This window comes from Dipodomys ordii, unplaced genomic scaffold, assembly GCF_000151885.1.
Source record: "Dipodomys ordii isolate 6190 unplaced genomic scaffold, Dord_2.0 Scaffold65, whole genome shotgun sequence".
Lineage (NCBI taxonomy): Eukaryota > Metazoa > Chordata > Mammalia > Rodentia > Heteromyidae > Dipodomys > Dipodomys ordii.
In genome coordinates, this window is record NW_012267281.1 from 5,769,769 (window position 1) to 5,785,348 (window position 15,580).

Below are 15,580 nucleotides of genomic sequence, written 5' to 3' on the forward strand. Positions count from 1 at the left end.
AGGCCCGGGGCCGGGCTCTTGGTCTCGGGGTCTGCGCTCCAGCCGCCGCCCGTGTGGCAAGCGCGAGGACGGGGTGGGGGGCCCAAATTTGGGGTGTCCTTTCCAGGCAGCGCTTGGGTTCCGGGCCCGCCGTGCCCTTCCCTTCCCGTCCCTTCGGAAGGAGCGAGAGAGCAGAGTCCCGCCGCTCCCGGGGACGTGGCGCGGGGACTTGGCGGACGCCGACCCCCGCGCGCGCGCGCGCGGCCGAACAGGCGCCGGGTTCCACCAAGCCACGAACCCCGCCGCCTGCCGGACCCTCCCGGGCCGCCTCCCCTCGCCGCCCACGGGTGCCAAGTTGGGGATCTGACGGTAACGGACGTCTCCATTTGGGGAGCTGTCTAAGCTATCATTCCCCCCCCTCCCCAAGGAACGCGTCCCCGCTTCCCGGTGGAGGACAGGTCACTGCGCACTCCCCGCATTGCCCGAGGACGGGGCGGGGGCCACGCGCCACGCCCTGGTGCCGGCCGCCGGGTCCCCGCGGCCTGGGTACGGAACCCCACCTGCACCCACATGCCTAGGCCCACTTAGAAGTTTTAGGGCTTGTTGCGTACCCTCGATCGCTTTTTAAGGAAGGAACACTTAAGTAAAGGAAGGTGGGGGGGCAGCTGTGAAAGAGAGAGCATCCTCCCAAGTAGAAGGCCAAGCCCCCCCTCAAAGGAAGTCTCCCAACTCCCAGGAAACTAGGGATTGCAAGGCGTTGCTGGCTCAAAAGAGCGGCATCTTGTCCTAGCAGGGTGAACACACACTTAGTTCTGGGACCAGCAGAACACCACAGTGGCTTCCAAACTCAAATCGTTGACATCTTCCTTCTGGGGCAGACTTTCACCAGCCCTGGAGGGGATGGGGGGGAGGGGCATTAGAAACTTGGGGATCTGAAGCAAAAGCCCCCGGATGTACACAGTTCCTCACTGGTGCTTGCAGATTCCCCCCCCCCTGCTCAGATGGGGAGATCTCTTCACCCTTCCAGTAACACATGGCTATTGATATACTTCTCTATACATTAAAATGAGCTTGTCACAGATTGTCATTAAGACCTCAGTAAAACAATGAAGACATTATTGGGTACCCCCCCTCCCTCAGGCAAGGTATTAGGGGAATAAAGCAATCTACACCACACGGGTCCTATTGAGATTAATGAAAAAATTATGCAAAAAAATCTCAATTTCATTTTCCCGTGACGAGGCTGTGCATGCATACAGTCAGTCTTGCCTTGAACCTGATGATTTATTAAACTAATCTACAGTGATCACCACTGATGTTCTCAACTCAATCTTGTCCTGGCTCATTTTCTAAGTAATTGTTTCTCATTAGTTCTGATAATGTTTTAATAGTGTTACCCATAATTTAGCCCCCAAGAATTAATAACAGGGGGATGATATGGTGAAGCGGCTGCTCTGAGCTACACAAAATATAAACAGGTATGGCTTTTAATGAATTCGATTGGCTGCCTGCTCCTCTTCCTGTGTGGCGCCCAGCTTGGAGGAATTCTGCAGACTTCATTTCCCATCTTGTGCGAACAGTGGGCAGGGTCCAATCCCTTCCCTCGTTTTTTGGGGGGCCCCCACCTTCTCCACACATGGTGCCAGAGAGACAGTGAGTGCCCACCATCTCCTTGCCCCAGAGCGCTGGCCATCAGGACAAACGGGGCTCTGGCCATGACTGAACCCTGTTAGGGCTTGCACAGAGTGTGGGGCCTTGCTCCAGATTTTTAGTTCTTGTGGGTCCCAGTCTCACGATCCTATTATAAATGGAACCACAAGGTTATCAGGTCAAGCTGATATTCCAAGAGACTTAACAACAAGGTTGTTTTGTGTGAGCGAATGTAGCTTGGGACAGGGCCAGTAGCAACCTGGGGCTTAATGCTGTTGGAGCCGGAGGCCTGCCTAGCTCTGCGCAGGGCTGCTCATGCCCAGGTAAAGCCCTCTCAGAGGGAGGCTTCTAGCTCCCTGTGAGTTGCTAGTTTGGTTAGGAGCTGCCTGCACCCTAGGGTGGAAACTATCACTTGAATCCTCTGCTTCTCTCACAGCAGATGTGAATCATTACTGACACCTGGGGGTGTGTACTTGAGAGGTAGGGGCATCATGTCACCCCTATCTTCTCCTGTGTGTGCTCTGAGTGCAGACGGGCCTATGCATGTATGGTCCAGCTTACGGGGCACATACCTGACTTCTTGACTCTCAGCTGTGGCTATAAGACTTGCTGGGTGCTTCTCCTGCGGCCCCGCCCTCAGGCCTGAAGCGCAGCCTGGCCAGGCCAGAAGCCTCCTGAAGGGGTCAGGACGCCACGTTCAGTTCCTCTTCTCAACCCAGGAGTGAGGACGGGTGGCTTCCATCTGCCTTTCCAGGAACTGGCATAGGCCAGGGCACCTCAGGTGAAGAAGAATGATAGGGCCGTACCTAATAAAAGGACTGGGACGACTCTGTAGGAGAGGGGATACCATGGCCCAAGGCAGGCAAGCCCCCATGTCATTGGAAGAGGGTCTCTTAGGGTCTCCAGTTCGGGAATATTAGCTGGTGCTAATATTAGCACTGCGGTGACTGGCGCTTGTAATCAACCAACCTTCACCTCTACTCACTTCTCTGGCTTCTATAGGATCCGAGGGAAATGAGGCAAAAGTAGACCCCTAGTCGGGGCACACGCCAGGGACCAGAAAGGGAAGAAACCAAATGGGTGTAGGGGGAAGTGAAAAATGAAACAGAAAAACAACTGTTTTCTATTTACAAATTTCAATAAACAGAACAGCCTTCCCTGCGGTGTCTGTCTAAGAGCAGCAGTCTGGCTGCTGTGTAGGTCATGAAAAGGTTGGTGTAGAGTTTTAAACTTCCCATTCTGTTAATTTCTTAAAGAACAGTCGTCCAGAGTCTCCACACAAAAGCTCATGATTTAATGAGGAACAGAAACAAAATCTCTGATTGTTGGTGTTTCAAACTTCATTGGCGTCCTCTGGCACGCACAAGTTGATCCTTGCGGCTTCAATACCCTTTAGCTTTCAATATAAGAGTACATGCTGAATAGGGAACAATGGCTGGTTGTTATGTTTATTTACCCTTACTACAAGCTGGGTTAACCTCTTCAAAACAGCTTTACTAAGCCCGTTAACCACACCACCCATATGACCTGGAGCAGCACCTCTAATGTGATGCAAATCTCGAGGGGGCCCGCATGCACCAGGCTCGTGGCTTTGTGTCTTCCTAGACGCTACAAGTTTATGGCTGAAGGAGTCCTGTCCTGGCCATACGTTTACGGGGGTGGGGAGAGGGGGCGATGACTTCAATGGCTAACAGTTCAACGGGAAAAGAAAGGGGAGAGTGGATGGTCTTGTGTTTGTGCACATTTATTATTATTTTTAATTGCTGGTGACTGTTGATTATTCTTCCAAGAGGAGGGCTTCCAGTTCACGACCCTGCGGTGGGAGGGTATGGAGGTACTATCTGTGGGATGGAGGTTCGTAGAAAACAGTTTTGAAGGTTTTATTTGTGAAGGTATCAAGTCAATATAACACTTCATAATGTTTTCAACGCCATCACTCTTGTTTCGATCAGATTACTAGTGAAATATAACCCAAGGAGGATGGAGGCAGTTTGTGTATTGGGGAAGATCTGTTTTCCTGAAGGTTTAATTTCTTCTCATTGCCCGTCTAGGATTTCTATTTCCCAAGGATTTCTACATTCCCCATGAAATTATAAATCTCTATTTGTAACATATTAATAAATAACAATAAAATCATGAGCTTGGACCCCCAAAGTAAGAAAGTTCATTTTTAGAGGAATAATTGGCCAGTAAGACAATAACAACAACGCTCCGTGATTACCATGAACTGTAAATGGAGGGAGGCCCAATCTGGCATGCTAACAAGTTGCCTTGAGTATTACAGTTTGTCTTTAAGAAACACACTGTATATGTTCGGCCCACCTGATGAGAGCTTCATTTAACAGATCATTTTTCCCTGATGGATGTGGCAAGCGTAACAATGTTCTGGGCCTGCTTCAGTAATGGCATGTCGATCATACTCCCTCGGAAAGTAAAAGCTCCCTGGAAAACAGAGAATACAAACTTCCTGAAAGAACGCTCGGAAATTATAGGCTTCCTTTCTCTGCCCACTTGTACAGCAAGAACATTTTAGATTCCACCTGAATTAGGCTGACTTTCCTGTCCAACTTATGAGAAAGCCAAAGTAAATTGCAAGGGAAAGATTTCTTCCCCCCTCCTTCTCTTCAGTATTTTCATGGAGAAGGAAAATCCATCAGATGCGAGCCACAGCACCACTTCCGGCTTTTTTTCCCTGCATACGTGGTGCTGAGGAATCGAACCCAGGGCCTCATGCATGCAAGGCAAGCACTCTACCACTGAGCCACCTTCCCAGCCACAACTATTCTTTTTAACTCTTGAAATCAAGCAGAAAAAACAAAAACAAAAACAAAACAAAAAACAACACACACAGAAAAAAAGTGAAATACTTCCTTACATAATTTTGGAAATACTGAGTAGGACTCTAAAGTACGTAGTATGCTCTGGCAACTGATTATTGTTTGAAAGATTGCATGATCAGGTCCGTGGGTATTGTTATAGGGTGATGAGGAGATAGGAGGTAGGAATGTACTGAGGTAAAAGGAGTTAGGGCTCTTGTGTCAAGTGTACAGTGAGCGGGGTGACCAAACTTGTGTCTGACATAAATAATAATAATAAATGAGAAGTCACACATCTGTTGAGTGGTAGGAATGGGAGGCATCTCTGTGATATTCCTGAGCTTCCCTTTCTGCAGGTTCTTTTTTTTTTTTAATTTAAAAATTTCCACAAATGCTCAGTGTGTGCCATAGTACCTAGGCTCTGTCCTGTATCAGGAAACTGAGACCCAGAGTGGTTAAGAGATCTTCCAACATTATGTGACTAGGAAACCTTAGAGCTCTGTACACAGTTTTCAGCATAGATTCCTGCAGGAAGATGAGGTTTCTTTAGTGTATCAGAAAGGGGAGAATTAAATGAACGAGACAGCATGCCTAGAACCCATGCTCTTTTAATGACTTCTTTTCCAGGCTTACAATCGCAGCCCTTCATCTCAACTCTCCATCCTTCTACCTGTTGGCAAGGATGTGGCTGTGAGTGGGGGGCCAGGTGGTTCTTGGAGACCTGGAGGTGGGTTGGAACAATCCTGATCCTTGCTGATTATGGTTCATTTGTATATAGCTACATATAGTGCCGCCCATTTCCTGATCTCACAGGGTCCTGCCTGTACACAATCAATGCTGAGGGCTTCCAGGACTGGTAAGCAAGAGCCAATCACTTAGGATTATATACAGATAAAGGGGAGGTTAGAGCATAAATAAGTTGTAGGCAATTCTTAGCCACATCTTCAAAATTTATCTTTTATTCAAGAGCGATCTAAAAGACTAATAGCATTAGATTCTTCTCCAGTAATACCTGCTCTTCTCAGCCTGTGAATGATACCTGTGTGGCACAAAGTCTATACTGTAGGTCACCTTTTACTATTTAAACCCTTAGAATGGCCTGATTTTATTTCACCCAGAGCTAATCCGGGTCATCTCTCTGATCATGACGACTTTTATGAATTTGGTTTTGAGGAGGTCTCCTAGGATAGTGCCCGTGGAAATCAGGGCGTGGGTCCCCTGCTGTTTTATAAGGCAGTCGTCTAGTTTTGTTATTGGAGTACACGAGGAAGACCAAAGGCCTCTGGGTTATCCGCCCGCCAAGTGGATTACGGCCCTGTAAAACTGCACATCTGTCCTTCCAGGGCTTCAATAATAGGCTGGAGAGACTAAATTAGCATAGATGCACAAGAAATCAAAATTAAGCGCTGAGAATCAAAATGATGCCTTTGGGTCTAGGCCTGTTGCCCAAAACTGCTTTGTGTTTTGACATGCAGGGCCAAGATGGAAAATACTTCCTGTAGCTTTTCGAGACAGGGAGATCATTCTCCCTTCTATGGTGACAGGCTCTCTTAATGACTTCTTTGTTTGATTTCTTGTATATTTCTTGCATAGTGGAGAACACAACCGTATTGTTTTTTGTTTTATATTTCAATTATCTCTGCAAATTGTGGATTTTCATGTTAAGCATTAGTCTGCCTCATAAGATATCCTTATGCCTTCACACATCAATGTATAATCTTGACTTTTCTTGGCTTTACTTTCAAATATATGGGTTTCCATGGGAAATCTAAAAGGCTCAGGATTTGGAATAATAGTTTGTCAAAATGCTACTTTGATTTTGGGGAGAGTATCAGTGTTCTCTAATGGATGATTTAGGAAGGTTTTGGTTTCACTGCCCTATTCTTTCATGAAGACTTGGCATCCCATCTTAAAACAAGCAAGCAACTTCCATCAGCTGGAAGACTCAGACTACCATTTTGTTTAAAGTACCTTTAAGTAATAATATGTTCATGATTAAATACCTTGAAAACCAAGACAATAAAACAACAACAGCTAGAATTTTTAAAGCATTTATTAATACCACATCCCATTGTATGTTTCTCTTTAACTTTGGTTAAAGAGACACATAACGCAAATTTACCATCTTCGCCTTTTTTTTTTTTTTTTTTGCTGGTCCTAGTGCTTGATCTCAGGGCCTAAGTGTTCCTGAACTTTTCTGCTCAAGGCTAGCGCTCTACCAGTTGAGCCACAGCTTCATTTCTGGCTTTTTGCTGGTTTATTGGAGATAAGTGGCTCATGGACATTTCTGCCTGGGCTGACTCTGAACTGTAATCCTCAGATCTCAACTTCCTGAGTAGCCAGGATTACAGGCGTGACCCACTGGTACCTTGCCATCTTTGCCATTTTCATGTGTACGTTCAGTAGTCTTAAGTGTGCTCACACTTTTTTAAAAAAAATCAGGCAGCAGTGATACTTCACTGCTGTTTTGCTTTCCTATAATCCCTGGTGATGACCATTCTACTTTCTGTTTCTCTAACGTCATATGCATCCTTATTTTGTAACTGAGGAAACAGGCACAAAGAGCTTAAGAAACTTGTGCAAGTCTGCTCTGCAGCTTGTAAGTAGAGAAGAAGGGTAAAACTTGTTTCTCTCCTACCAAGCATGTGCTATGGAGCATTTATTCCACAGTGAACTACTGTGATTCCTTCAGATGCGTGGCAACTCTCACTCTGTACAGGTCTACCACTTTGGACCCCTGAAAGGCTTATGTGTGTCATCTGTGAAAAGGGAAAACAATGGCCACGGGCTGTGGACTTTCTGACATCCTGGTCACCACTGATGATATCATAGTCAGGCACGGAAGTCACATTCACTCCCTCAGACCCGAAGGTCTTCCTACCGAGGATCCAGCTTTTGATTTGCTGGGCAAATTGGTGATGTGAGGGTGGCAGTTAGCATAGTGATCACATACATCCATAGAAAATAGCATACTTTGTACATCTGGCTTTTAGCTCTTCAGATAGTTTTGTCTTTCCTCCTCCTCCTCCTGTTTATCTTCTTCTTTCTTCCTCTTCCTCCTCCTGCTCCTCTTCCTCCTCCTCCCCTCCCCTCCTCCTCCTCTTTTCCTTCTCCTTCTTCTTCCCAGTCCTGGAGCTTGAACTCAGGGCCCGGGTAGTGTCCCTGGGCCTCTCTGTGCTCAAGGATAGCACTCTACCACTTGAACCACAGCACCACTTCTGGCTTTTTCTGTTTATAAGGTGCTGAGGAATGGAACCCAGGGCTTCATGCATGCTAGGCAAGCACTCTACCACTAAAACACATTTCCAGCCCCACTAGTGTACTTCTTGCCCTGTTATCTTTGTTTTCTTTGGGTATCCTGGGTGCCCCCTGCACATTCTGATGATGCTGTGATCCCCCTAGAGAAAGGCCCTAGGTCAGCACTTGTGGTAACACAGGAGCTCGGCTTTCACAGTTGCTGCTTCTCAGGCTGAGGGACACCTTTTCTAAGGTGGCACAGAGTTTCTTGCTCTTAGTGAGTTGATTACTCACCATGACATTGCTCAGGGAATTCCTGTGCTATTTGTAGTCAGCTGTCATTGCTGACTTTCCCATTGGGTCCTGGTTGTACCATCCACTGACTGTAGTCCCTCAGTCCGGGCCTTTCCTGTGACTGCTCTTCCTAGTAGCCACCTGCTCTTTGAACCTCTCACAGAAGGGAGGTATGGTGCTCCCACTGAATGCCTTCATAGCAGGCCTTCTGTCTATCCCACCCGGAGTCCTTGGGCACAGTGTGGTTGTAGTGTCCACTTGTGATGATGAGAGTTTGGATGTCAGGCCTCCAGAGCTCCGGGAGAGGTGGTGGCTACTGTGCTGGCTAACACTTGCCTCACAGGTGGAGCTGGGATGTTTCAGTGTGTGTGTGTGTGTGTGTGTGACTTCCTCACTGAGTTTGGGCTGTTATCTCTCTGAAGCAGATCTAATGGGCTCAGCAGCAGATTTGATGGTCTTGATTCTCTCTCTTTGACTTTACAGAGTCCAAGGCCATATCTCCTCTCTCAGCCTAGTATCTGGAAAGCCCATTAGGACACTGCCTTCCAACACACACCCACATACCCACCTCTGCCATCTGCTTTGGTCTTTTCTCTAAAGCTCCTTACCCTTTGTTGGGCAAACTTTCCCTAATGCTTTGAGATATGAGAAGATGCCACCTCTGGATGGTCTTCCTGACCACCTCTCCTTCCCTTGAGGCTAGCTCTTAAAGTTTTGGAACTTGCCACAGTCATATACTAGGACATGCTAGGTACACCAGGTTCATAGGAGATGCTTCATAAAGGCCAACCAGACAGGGATGGCAGATACTAAAGGAGGGCCAGGTACGGGGTGCAGCTTAGAGGAAGAGCCCTTCTCTAGCATGTACAAGGCAAATGGTCACAGGGCCTAGGCCCCACTTCCTACCCCTCCAAGCTGTCCTCATCTCATTTTCTACCTAAACTATTTAGAACCTCCTGTGTGCCTGGTTTAGTTGGGCACAGGGGTTTGTTGGGGCAGTGGGTGAAACAGATATGCCCCTGAACTCAGGGAGCATCCTATCTAATGGGACAAAACACATCACATAGACATAGGTAGAAATGATCGTCTACTTGTAAGTGAGTCTGCACTCTGGAAAGCAAGGGACAGGGAAGAGGGAAAGCTTTGGATGGGAGATGTGACTCCCTTTGGGAAGTGATGTCCAAGCCCGGATGTAAAGGATCAAATGCCTCTGCCCAGAGAGAAGGAAGAAGAGGCCAGGCCGTGGCTTGATGATTTGGGCTCTTAGCGGGCCCCAAGCTGAGCAACTGAGGGGAAGGGCTCCAAAATATGGCTGGCAACTAGCACCTGATATGGTGATATAAAACTATTAAAATGAATATACATTTATTTTAGGCACTATGTAGTTTAAAATTTTATTTTGATGTAACATAATAATACCACACCGATACTCTTATTTCAATGATAATATTACTTAGGATAAGGCTGAAAAAAAATAACATTTAAATAATGGGCAGAAAATAAAATATATAAAAATGGAATTTTAACAACTGAATTTGAGATATAGCATCTATCATTTGAGCTCCTACCTGTAAGTACTTATCATAATGATGTCAGAAACACTAAAACTCAATAATACATGAATATTATTTTGTGTCCTAACAAGAATCTAAGGCATCCCTTTGTTAGCAGAAATAAAAAGGGAATGTTTATTCTTTTTTTGGGGGGGGGGTCCAGTCGTGGGGCCTGAACTCTGGGCCTGGGCGCTGTCCCTCAGCTCTTCAGCTCAAGGCTACGCTCTACCACTTGAGCCACAGTGCCACTTCTGGCTTTTTTCTTTTTTTTTATGTGGTGCTGAGGAATCGAACCCAGGGCCTCAGGCATGCAAGGCAAGAGCTCTACCACTGAGCCACCTTCCCAGCCCGGAATGTTTATTCTTAATATTTGCTTCTGCATGTCAGACACTCCTTGTTTTATGGATACTCATCTTTAACATTGTCATGAAAAACAGTTAAAGAATATTACTGACAGCTTGGGAAATAGAGAACATTTTTCTTTTTTAGCGCTTCCAATTGTAGTGATAATTTGATAGAATCTTAGTAATATTTTGAATTAAAATGCAGCAGCCATTTATTCCTATTGACAGATAATTTACAGATGCTAATGTATCGCTACATGAAATTTCAAAAAGTTCAGTTGAAGTCATTCTGTATGGACAACAATTCACATTATGCCAATCTGTGGTTAGCACTGTGGCTGGGATTCAGACAGATGACTTTGCCCATGGGGAAGCCCTGGAGTCACTGTAAGAATGTATCAGGTAGAAGATAGGAAGGGGTTGGCTTTGCACCTGGTGCGGGAATGCAGTGAGAAGTAGGGTGGGAGCAGCACCCTGAGGGCCTGGGGAGGGCCTTTCAGTCCCAGCCTCAGAGCCAGAGCTTAGAGAAGGTAGGAGGACGGGATCTGTCCCAGGCAGCAAGACCGATTCTTCAAGTTAAAGCTTTCAGCAGGTCCTCCAGATCCTCTACTCTTTCCATGAACCCTCTCCTGTAGTGTAACTCTGGCTTTCAAAACTCATCATACTACCCAGTGCTGGTGGCTCATGCCTGCAATCCTAGCTACTCAGGAAGCTGAGATCTGAGGATCCAGATTTGAAGACAGCCTAGGCAGAAAAGTCTAGGAGACTTAAGCAGCAAAAAGCCAGATGTGGAACTGTGATTCAAGTGGTAGAGCGTGAGGCTTGAGGGAAAAAAGCCAAGTGAGAGCATGAGGCCCTGCATTCAAGTCCCAGTACTGGCACAAAACAAAACTCAGAGTACTGAGCCACCACTGGGTAGCAGAATGGAAACCCCATGTGGTCTTTGTGTAGCTGCAGCTGCCTGGCCAGGGCTGGCCTGCAAGGCCACAGAGCACGGATCTACCCACGCAGCCCTCTGTGACTTCCTGCCAAACTGAAATAGAACACTTTGTAGTGCAGGTACATCCTGAGGTGGCTCTCAGAAGCTTGAGGCTGGAATAAAGGGTCACAAAGATACCCAGGGAGGATGGATCTAGCTTTTCTGGGCTCTCCCCTTGGAGGCTGCTTGAGGCAGAAGTTAGGACACAGGCTTTGTTCTTAGCCACACCTGAATGGATCCAGGAACATCTAGTGCTGCTGTGTGAGCTAAAGCACCAGTTACCTTGCCAGACTCAGTGTCTTCATCTGTCAAATGGGAATGGCACTTCCCTATTGGGTCATTACACACAAGGCTTTCAGTGAGAGGAGCTGATCCTCCACACGGGAATCACTGTTACAGCCACTGTGACATGTCACGTCGTGATTTCTGTCATCATTCCCCAAACTAGGACCCTGTGTTCTGATTACTATCACACCATCAGGAATACCACTACAAATTGCTACTGTTATTGGGCAGAAATAATTTAACTCCATTTACCAATGAACATCCAGTGAGAAGCAGAACATTTGAATTATAATAGAGTTTGACTTCAGAGGAGCTTTAAGAGCTATAACAGTTCTTATAGCTGGTGCTGGGATTCAGCTTAGAGACAGAGCACTTGCATAATATGTAAGGTCCTGGGTTTGATTCTCAGTACTGAAAAAAAAAATGAAAAGGAGTTTGAAAAGTATGGTGTTGCTGAAAATGCAGGAAGATATATGCCTGGAATTTCTCCCCTCTGAACTCTTACAAATCAGAAATGTAGTCTTTTTTTTTTTTTTTTTTTTAGAAATCAGATTCAGGAGTACTAGAGACTTGATGGAACTTCAGATGGAAAACAAGTAGATTTAATAGAATTTAGAGTCTTAAGATTATCAGCTGGAGAAGAAACTCATTAAATGTCCCTAATCTGAAGCCATGGGGCTGGCTCACAGGACAGGAGGACTGGACAGCAGATGGGCTGGAGAAGGAAGAAGCACTCCCAAAGATGGATGAAGAGCCAGTCATGTCTGAAGGACATTTCAGGGAATGTGGACCTCGGCAGGAACATTGGCATTTTGCATTTTAGAAAGAAAGCCTGAAATTATTTAGTTGTAGCTCTATATAGAAAGTAGGGACATTCGTGTATTCTATTTGGCAAATTAATTTAGGACTTTACCGAGTTCCAGGAAGGGCAGAGGAGAAAAGAAAAGAAGCAGTAGAAGGCCTGGAAGGAAGGTTGGTAGGAGTGAGGTAGGGAAGGTTGAAGCGACGGATAAAGGGGAGGAGGGCTGAGTTAGATGTTTGGTTGCCTGTCTTCGGATGTGATCTTACTCAGTGGATGGAGGGCCTATGTGGAATGCGAGGATCCTTATTTTATCAACACAGGGAAAACCCAGGGAGCCTTCAGTTACCAAGGTTTACCTCACAATAGGCATAATGACCCTACAGGAATAGATAAGTGTTCATTTTTTTTTTTAATAAGGGAAACTGTAGAAAGGTCAAACCACATAGAAAGCTATTTACTAATATGAGAATGACTAATTTATAAGTTTGTTGAAATATAAAATACTTTCCAGATTTGCTAACAAGTTAGACTTTATGTTTAATTTTCCATTTATATAAAAATAGCTTTATATAATTTCTTGGCTTTTTAGAAATTACATGGAGTTCTATAGCTATCACGTTTATCTCAGATTTCTTTTTTCTTTTCTTTAATTTCTCTTCCTTTTTAAAAAGATTAAATCCAGCGTCTTACACATGCTTGGAAAATGCTATACCATTAAGCTACACCCTTAGCCACAGATTTCCTTTCGAAACTGGGAATCTTATTTAATTTTTTATTTTTAAATAAGTGTGAAATAAACCAAATGTTTAATTTTTATATAATTTAAAATGTTGCATGTCAAATATCAACTGCAGTTGCCTATGAGATAGACAGTAAATGACATTTTATATAAGTGTGTAGCTAAGACCAGGAATGCTATACTTCTAGGCTTATTCTGTTTTCTGGAAAGCAGACACAAATGAGCTAATGAACTAACTGATACTTTAAAAGACTTGCTAAAATACCAATGTGTATTTTAAAGTATACCAGATGAGTACTGGCTGATGAATAAAATTTATTTCCATTTTTCTACAAGACAGCAGAAGATGAGTATTGTATAGTCTATAAAATTGCGCCCAATAATCTCCTCTGAGCACTGTCAAAAAATTGGAAGCCAGTTAGCTGAGTCGTATTTGTAAATGTGTGCTCTAGGTGCTAGTCTGTCTGGGTGCTTCAGGAAAGCGCGCAATGCAATAGACAGAGTTCTTTATTCTCTAGAAAGGCAATGAGAAATTATCCCACTTTTTTTCCCTGTAGAGGCCCACTAACATAGAGTGAAAGAAAACAGAAAATTCTAGAAATGCTTAATTTCTATTTTTAACAAAATAAAACTCCATTTACCTATTTAATATAAATAAGAATGATCAAATTCCTTACTAAATGCATCCAATATAAAAAGATTGCTCCAAACTTCTCCATTATAATTAGATAAAAAGGAGAAGGGAAGGATGTGGTGGGGTGAGGACAGGGTCTAGGGAGAGAGAAAGAAGTGTAAAGAAAAAGAAGGAACAAAGAATTCAGCTAAGCAGGCCAAGGGAGGAATGGTGAAGACACACAGATACACATCTATAGACTCAGACTACCCAAGAAGGAGAAACATGGAGAATAAGAGAGACCAAGTGATTACAGAATTAAAATGGTCCTCTTCTTGCCCTTAAAAGACACTGAAAGCCAAGGTTTGTTTGTGTGGCAAAGGTAGAACTGAGAATATGACTTCAGGTGCATGTTTTGAAAGCAAGAAGGAACTGAATGAGCTCTGGACTTTATGTGTGGCCTCCTTCATCCTACCTTCAGAGACTGAATGAATGCTTATGACTAGCATGGAATGGGTGTTATGCTGAACAGAGTTGACCAAGAAGTGCTCTTGGGGGGCAGGCTGAGTGAACAAGAACAGAGCAGGGTGGAAAGCGGGGAACAGTGTGGGCAGGGGCAGAGGAGGGCCTGGAAAAACAGATATAGATGTTTCTTTTCTTATCAGTTTCTGGAAAAAACAACACAAAATGTTTGAAACACCCAAATTCACATTCTGATTGTGATGGAATACTTTTAAGACTAGTTTGTCGCTAGCATGATGTTGTCTGTCATCCAGCTGAAACACATTGATGCTAACCATATTCATATCTGCTGAACCTTTCCTGGATCATAAATAGAAGGGCCCTCAGTAGAGGATTTCTGAGATTTTTATCCACTGAGAATAACATTTTCTAAAATTCAAAATTGAGAGGAAAAATAGAAAGTGAGAGTGAAAGCAGAATTCCAGAAAAATATAAATGAGAGTAAAAACAATTCTGATTACAATATCCTTAGGAATGTGTCATAAATTAAGTATGATGCAAATAACTCAATTATCAGGTTTATCACAGTTATCAGCTTTTATCTATGAATACTTTTAACCTCTACTAACGAACTATATACATTTGCCATTGAAAATAATGTGAACTGGGGTGTGATTGCACTGATTTTGCTTCATTGGTTTAAAGATTTGCTATTTGGTATTAGTCAAAGCAATCATCAAGTCATTTTTGTGAGATTCTCTGATTCCTAAGAATTAGACAGCTTCAAGTAAAATATTATGGCACATAGTTCTGAAAATACGAAATGACAAGGACAGAAAGGGAAAGAAGCAACTACTAAGAATCTCAAAAATAGAGTTCTGTCCCTTCATCTTTCATTTTCACCAGAAATGCCTCAGTGCTGACTTGAGTATTCCTGCTCACAAATAAAGGGGAAAGGCTGTGGGTGGTAGGGTGGATGGCTGGCAAGGATCATCATCTATTAGTGGAATCAACCCTTTCAGTTGACAAAGACAACAACCAAATCTTTAGATGGTTTATTTGATGTGCGTGAAAGGCTGGCAGTGGGATTTCTGGCACTTGAATAAGCGGAAACAATATTTTTGGCTAGAGAGACTTCTCGAGTTCTCTCAGGGAGCCTTGGAGAAGGCCATCTGGACCGAACAGTATTTCTTTTGTAAAGCCTTGCATTTGGAAACATAAAGGAAAGGTGTGTGAGCTGCAATCAGATACCTATGAAAACCTTCTGTGCTCAGTATGGAGGAGGGGAGATTTATAACTGTTTGCACTTTTCTAGATGAAAAGACTTACATGAGGAAAACAATTCTGACTTCCTATTTTCTTTATTAAGAGAGAAGTTCTTAATTTATATTCCAGTACAGGGTATATATAATGTCCTCTTGTTAATTTGCACTATTGTTTGCTCATGAGTAAAATTATAACGTATGTGTGGGCATTTACAGTTGCTATGTCAGGCACTGACCTTCTTTTTGACCTTTATGGTCATTAATCGAATCTAGATTATAATATGAATTTCTCCCTTCCGAGGTCTTTAACCAGCTTGCGAAACTATAACAACAAATGAAAAATATTGAAGACATTAAACACAATTCTCCCAAAGCCAAGTAAAACACTGCAATAATATGAATAAAACAGAATGATGCTTGGAAAACTGAAAATGAGGCAATCATGCAAAAATAAACATGTGTGTTCTAAGAAAGCAATTTAAAAATCTATTACATGAATTATAGATACATGTATGTAAGTTTATTTCCTTTCAAATTTTTGTTAGAATTTTGACATTTTTCT

The 15,580-nt window shown here is 43.9% G+C and overlaps 1 protein-coding gene across 3 annotated transcripts in view; it reads right to left on the reverse strand.

The window, feature by feature from the left end:
- Positions 1 to 2,902: 2,902 nt before the first annotated feature.
- Clybl (citrate lyase beta like) overlaps positions 2,903 to 15,580 on the reverse strand; it is a 185,872-nt gene continuing 173,194 nt past the window's right edge. Inside the window, exons 8-9 of one of the 3 annotated variants that reach the window (XM_013023020.1) lie at positions 3,952 to 4,071; positions 2,903 to 3,025 (exon numbers count right to left, since the gene is read on the reverse strand). In XM_013023020.1, coding sequence (XP_012878474.1) covers positions 3,976 to 4,071 — 96 coding nt within the window. In that variant the 3' untranslated portion in view covers positions 2,903 to 3,025; positions 3,952 to 3,975. Of the gene's footprint in view, positions 4,072 to 15,580 lie in introns of all 3 variants that reach the window. The other 2 variants (XM_013023019.1, XM_013023018.1) reach the window with 2 other exon arrangements.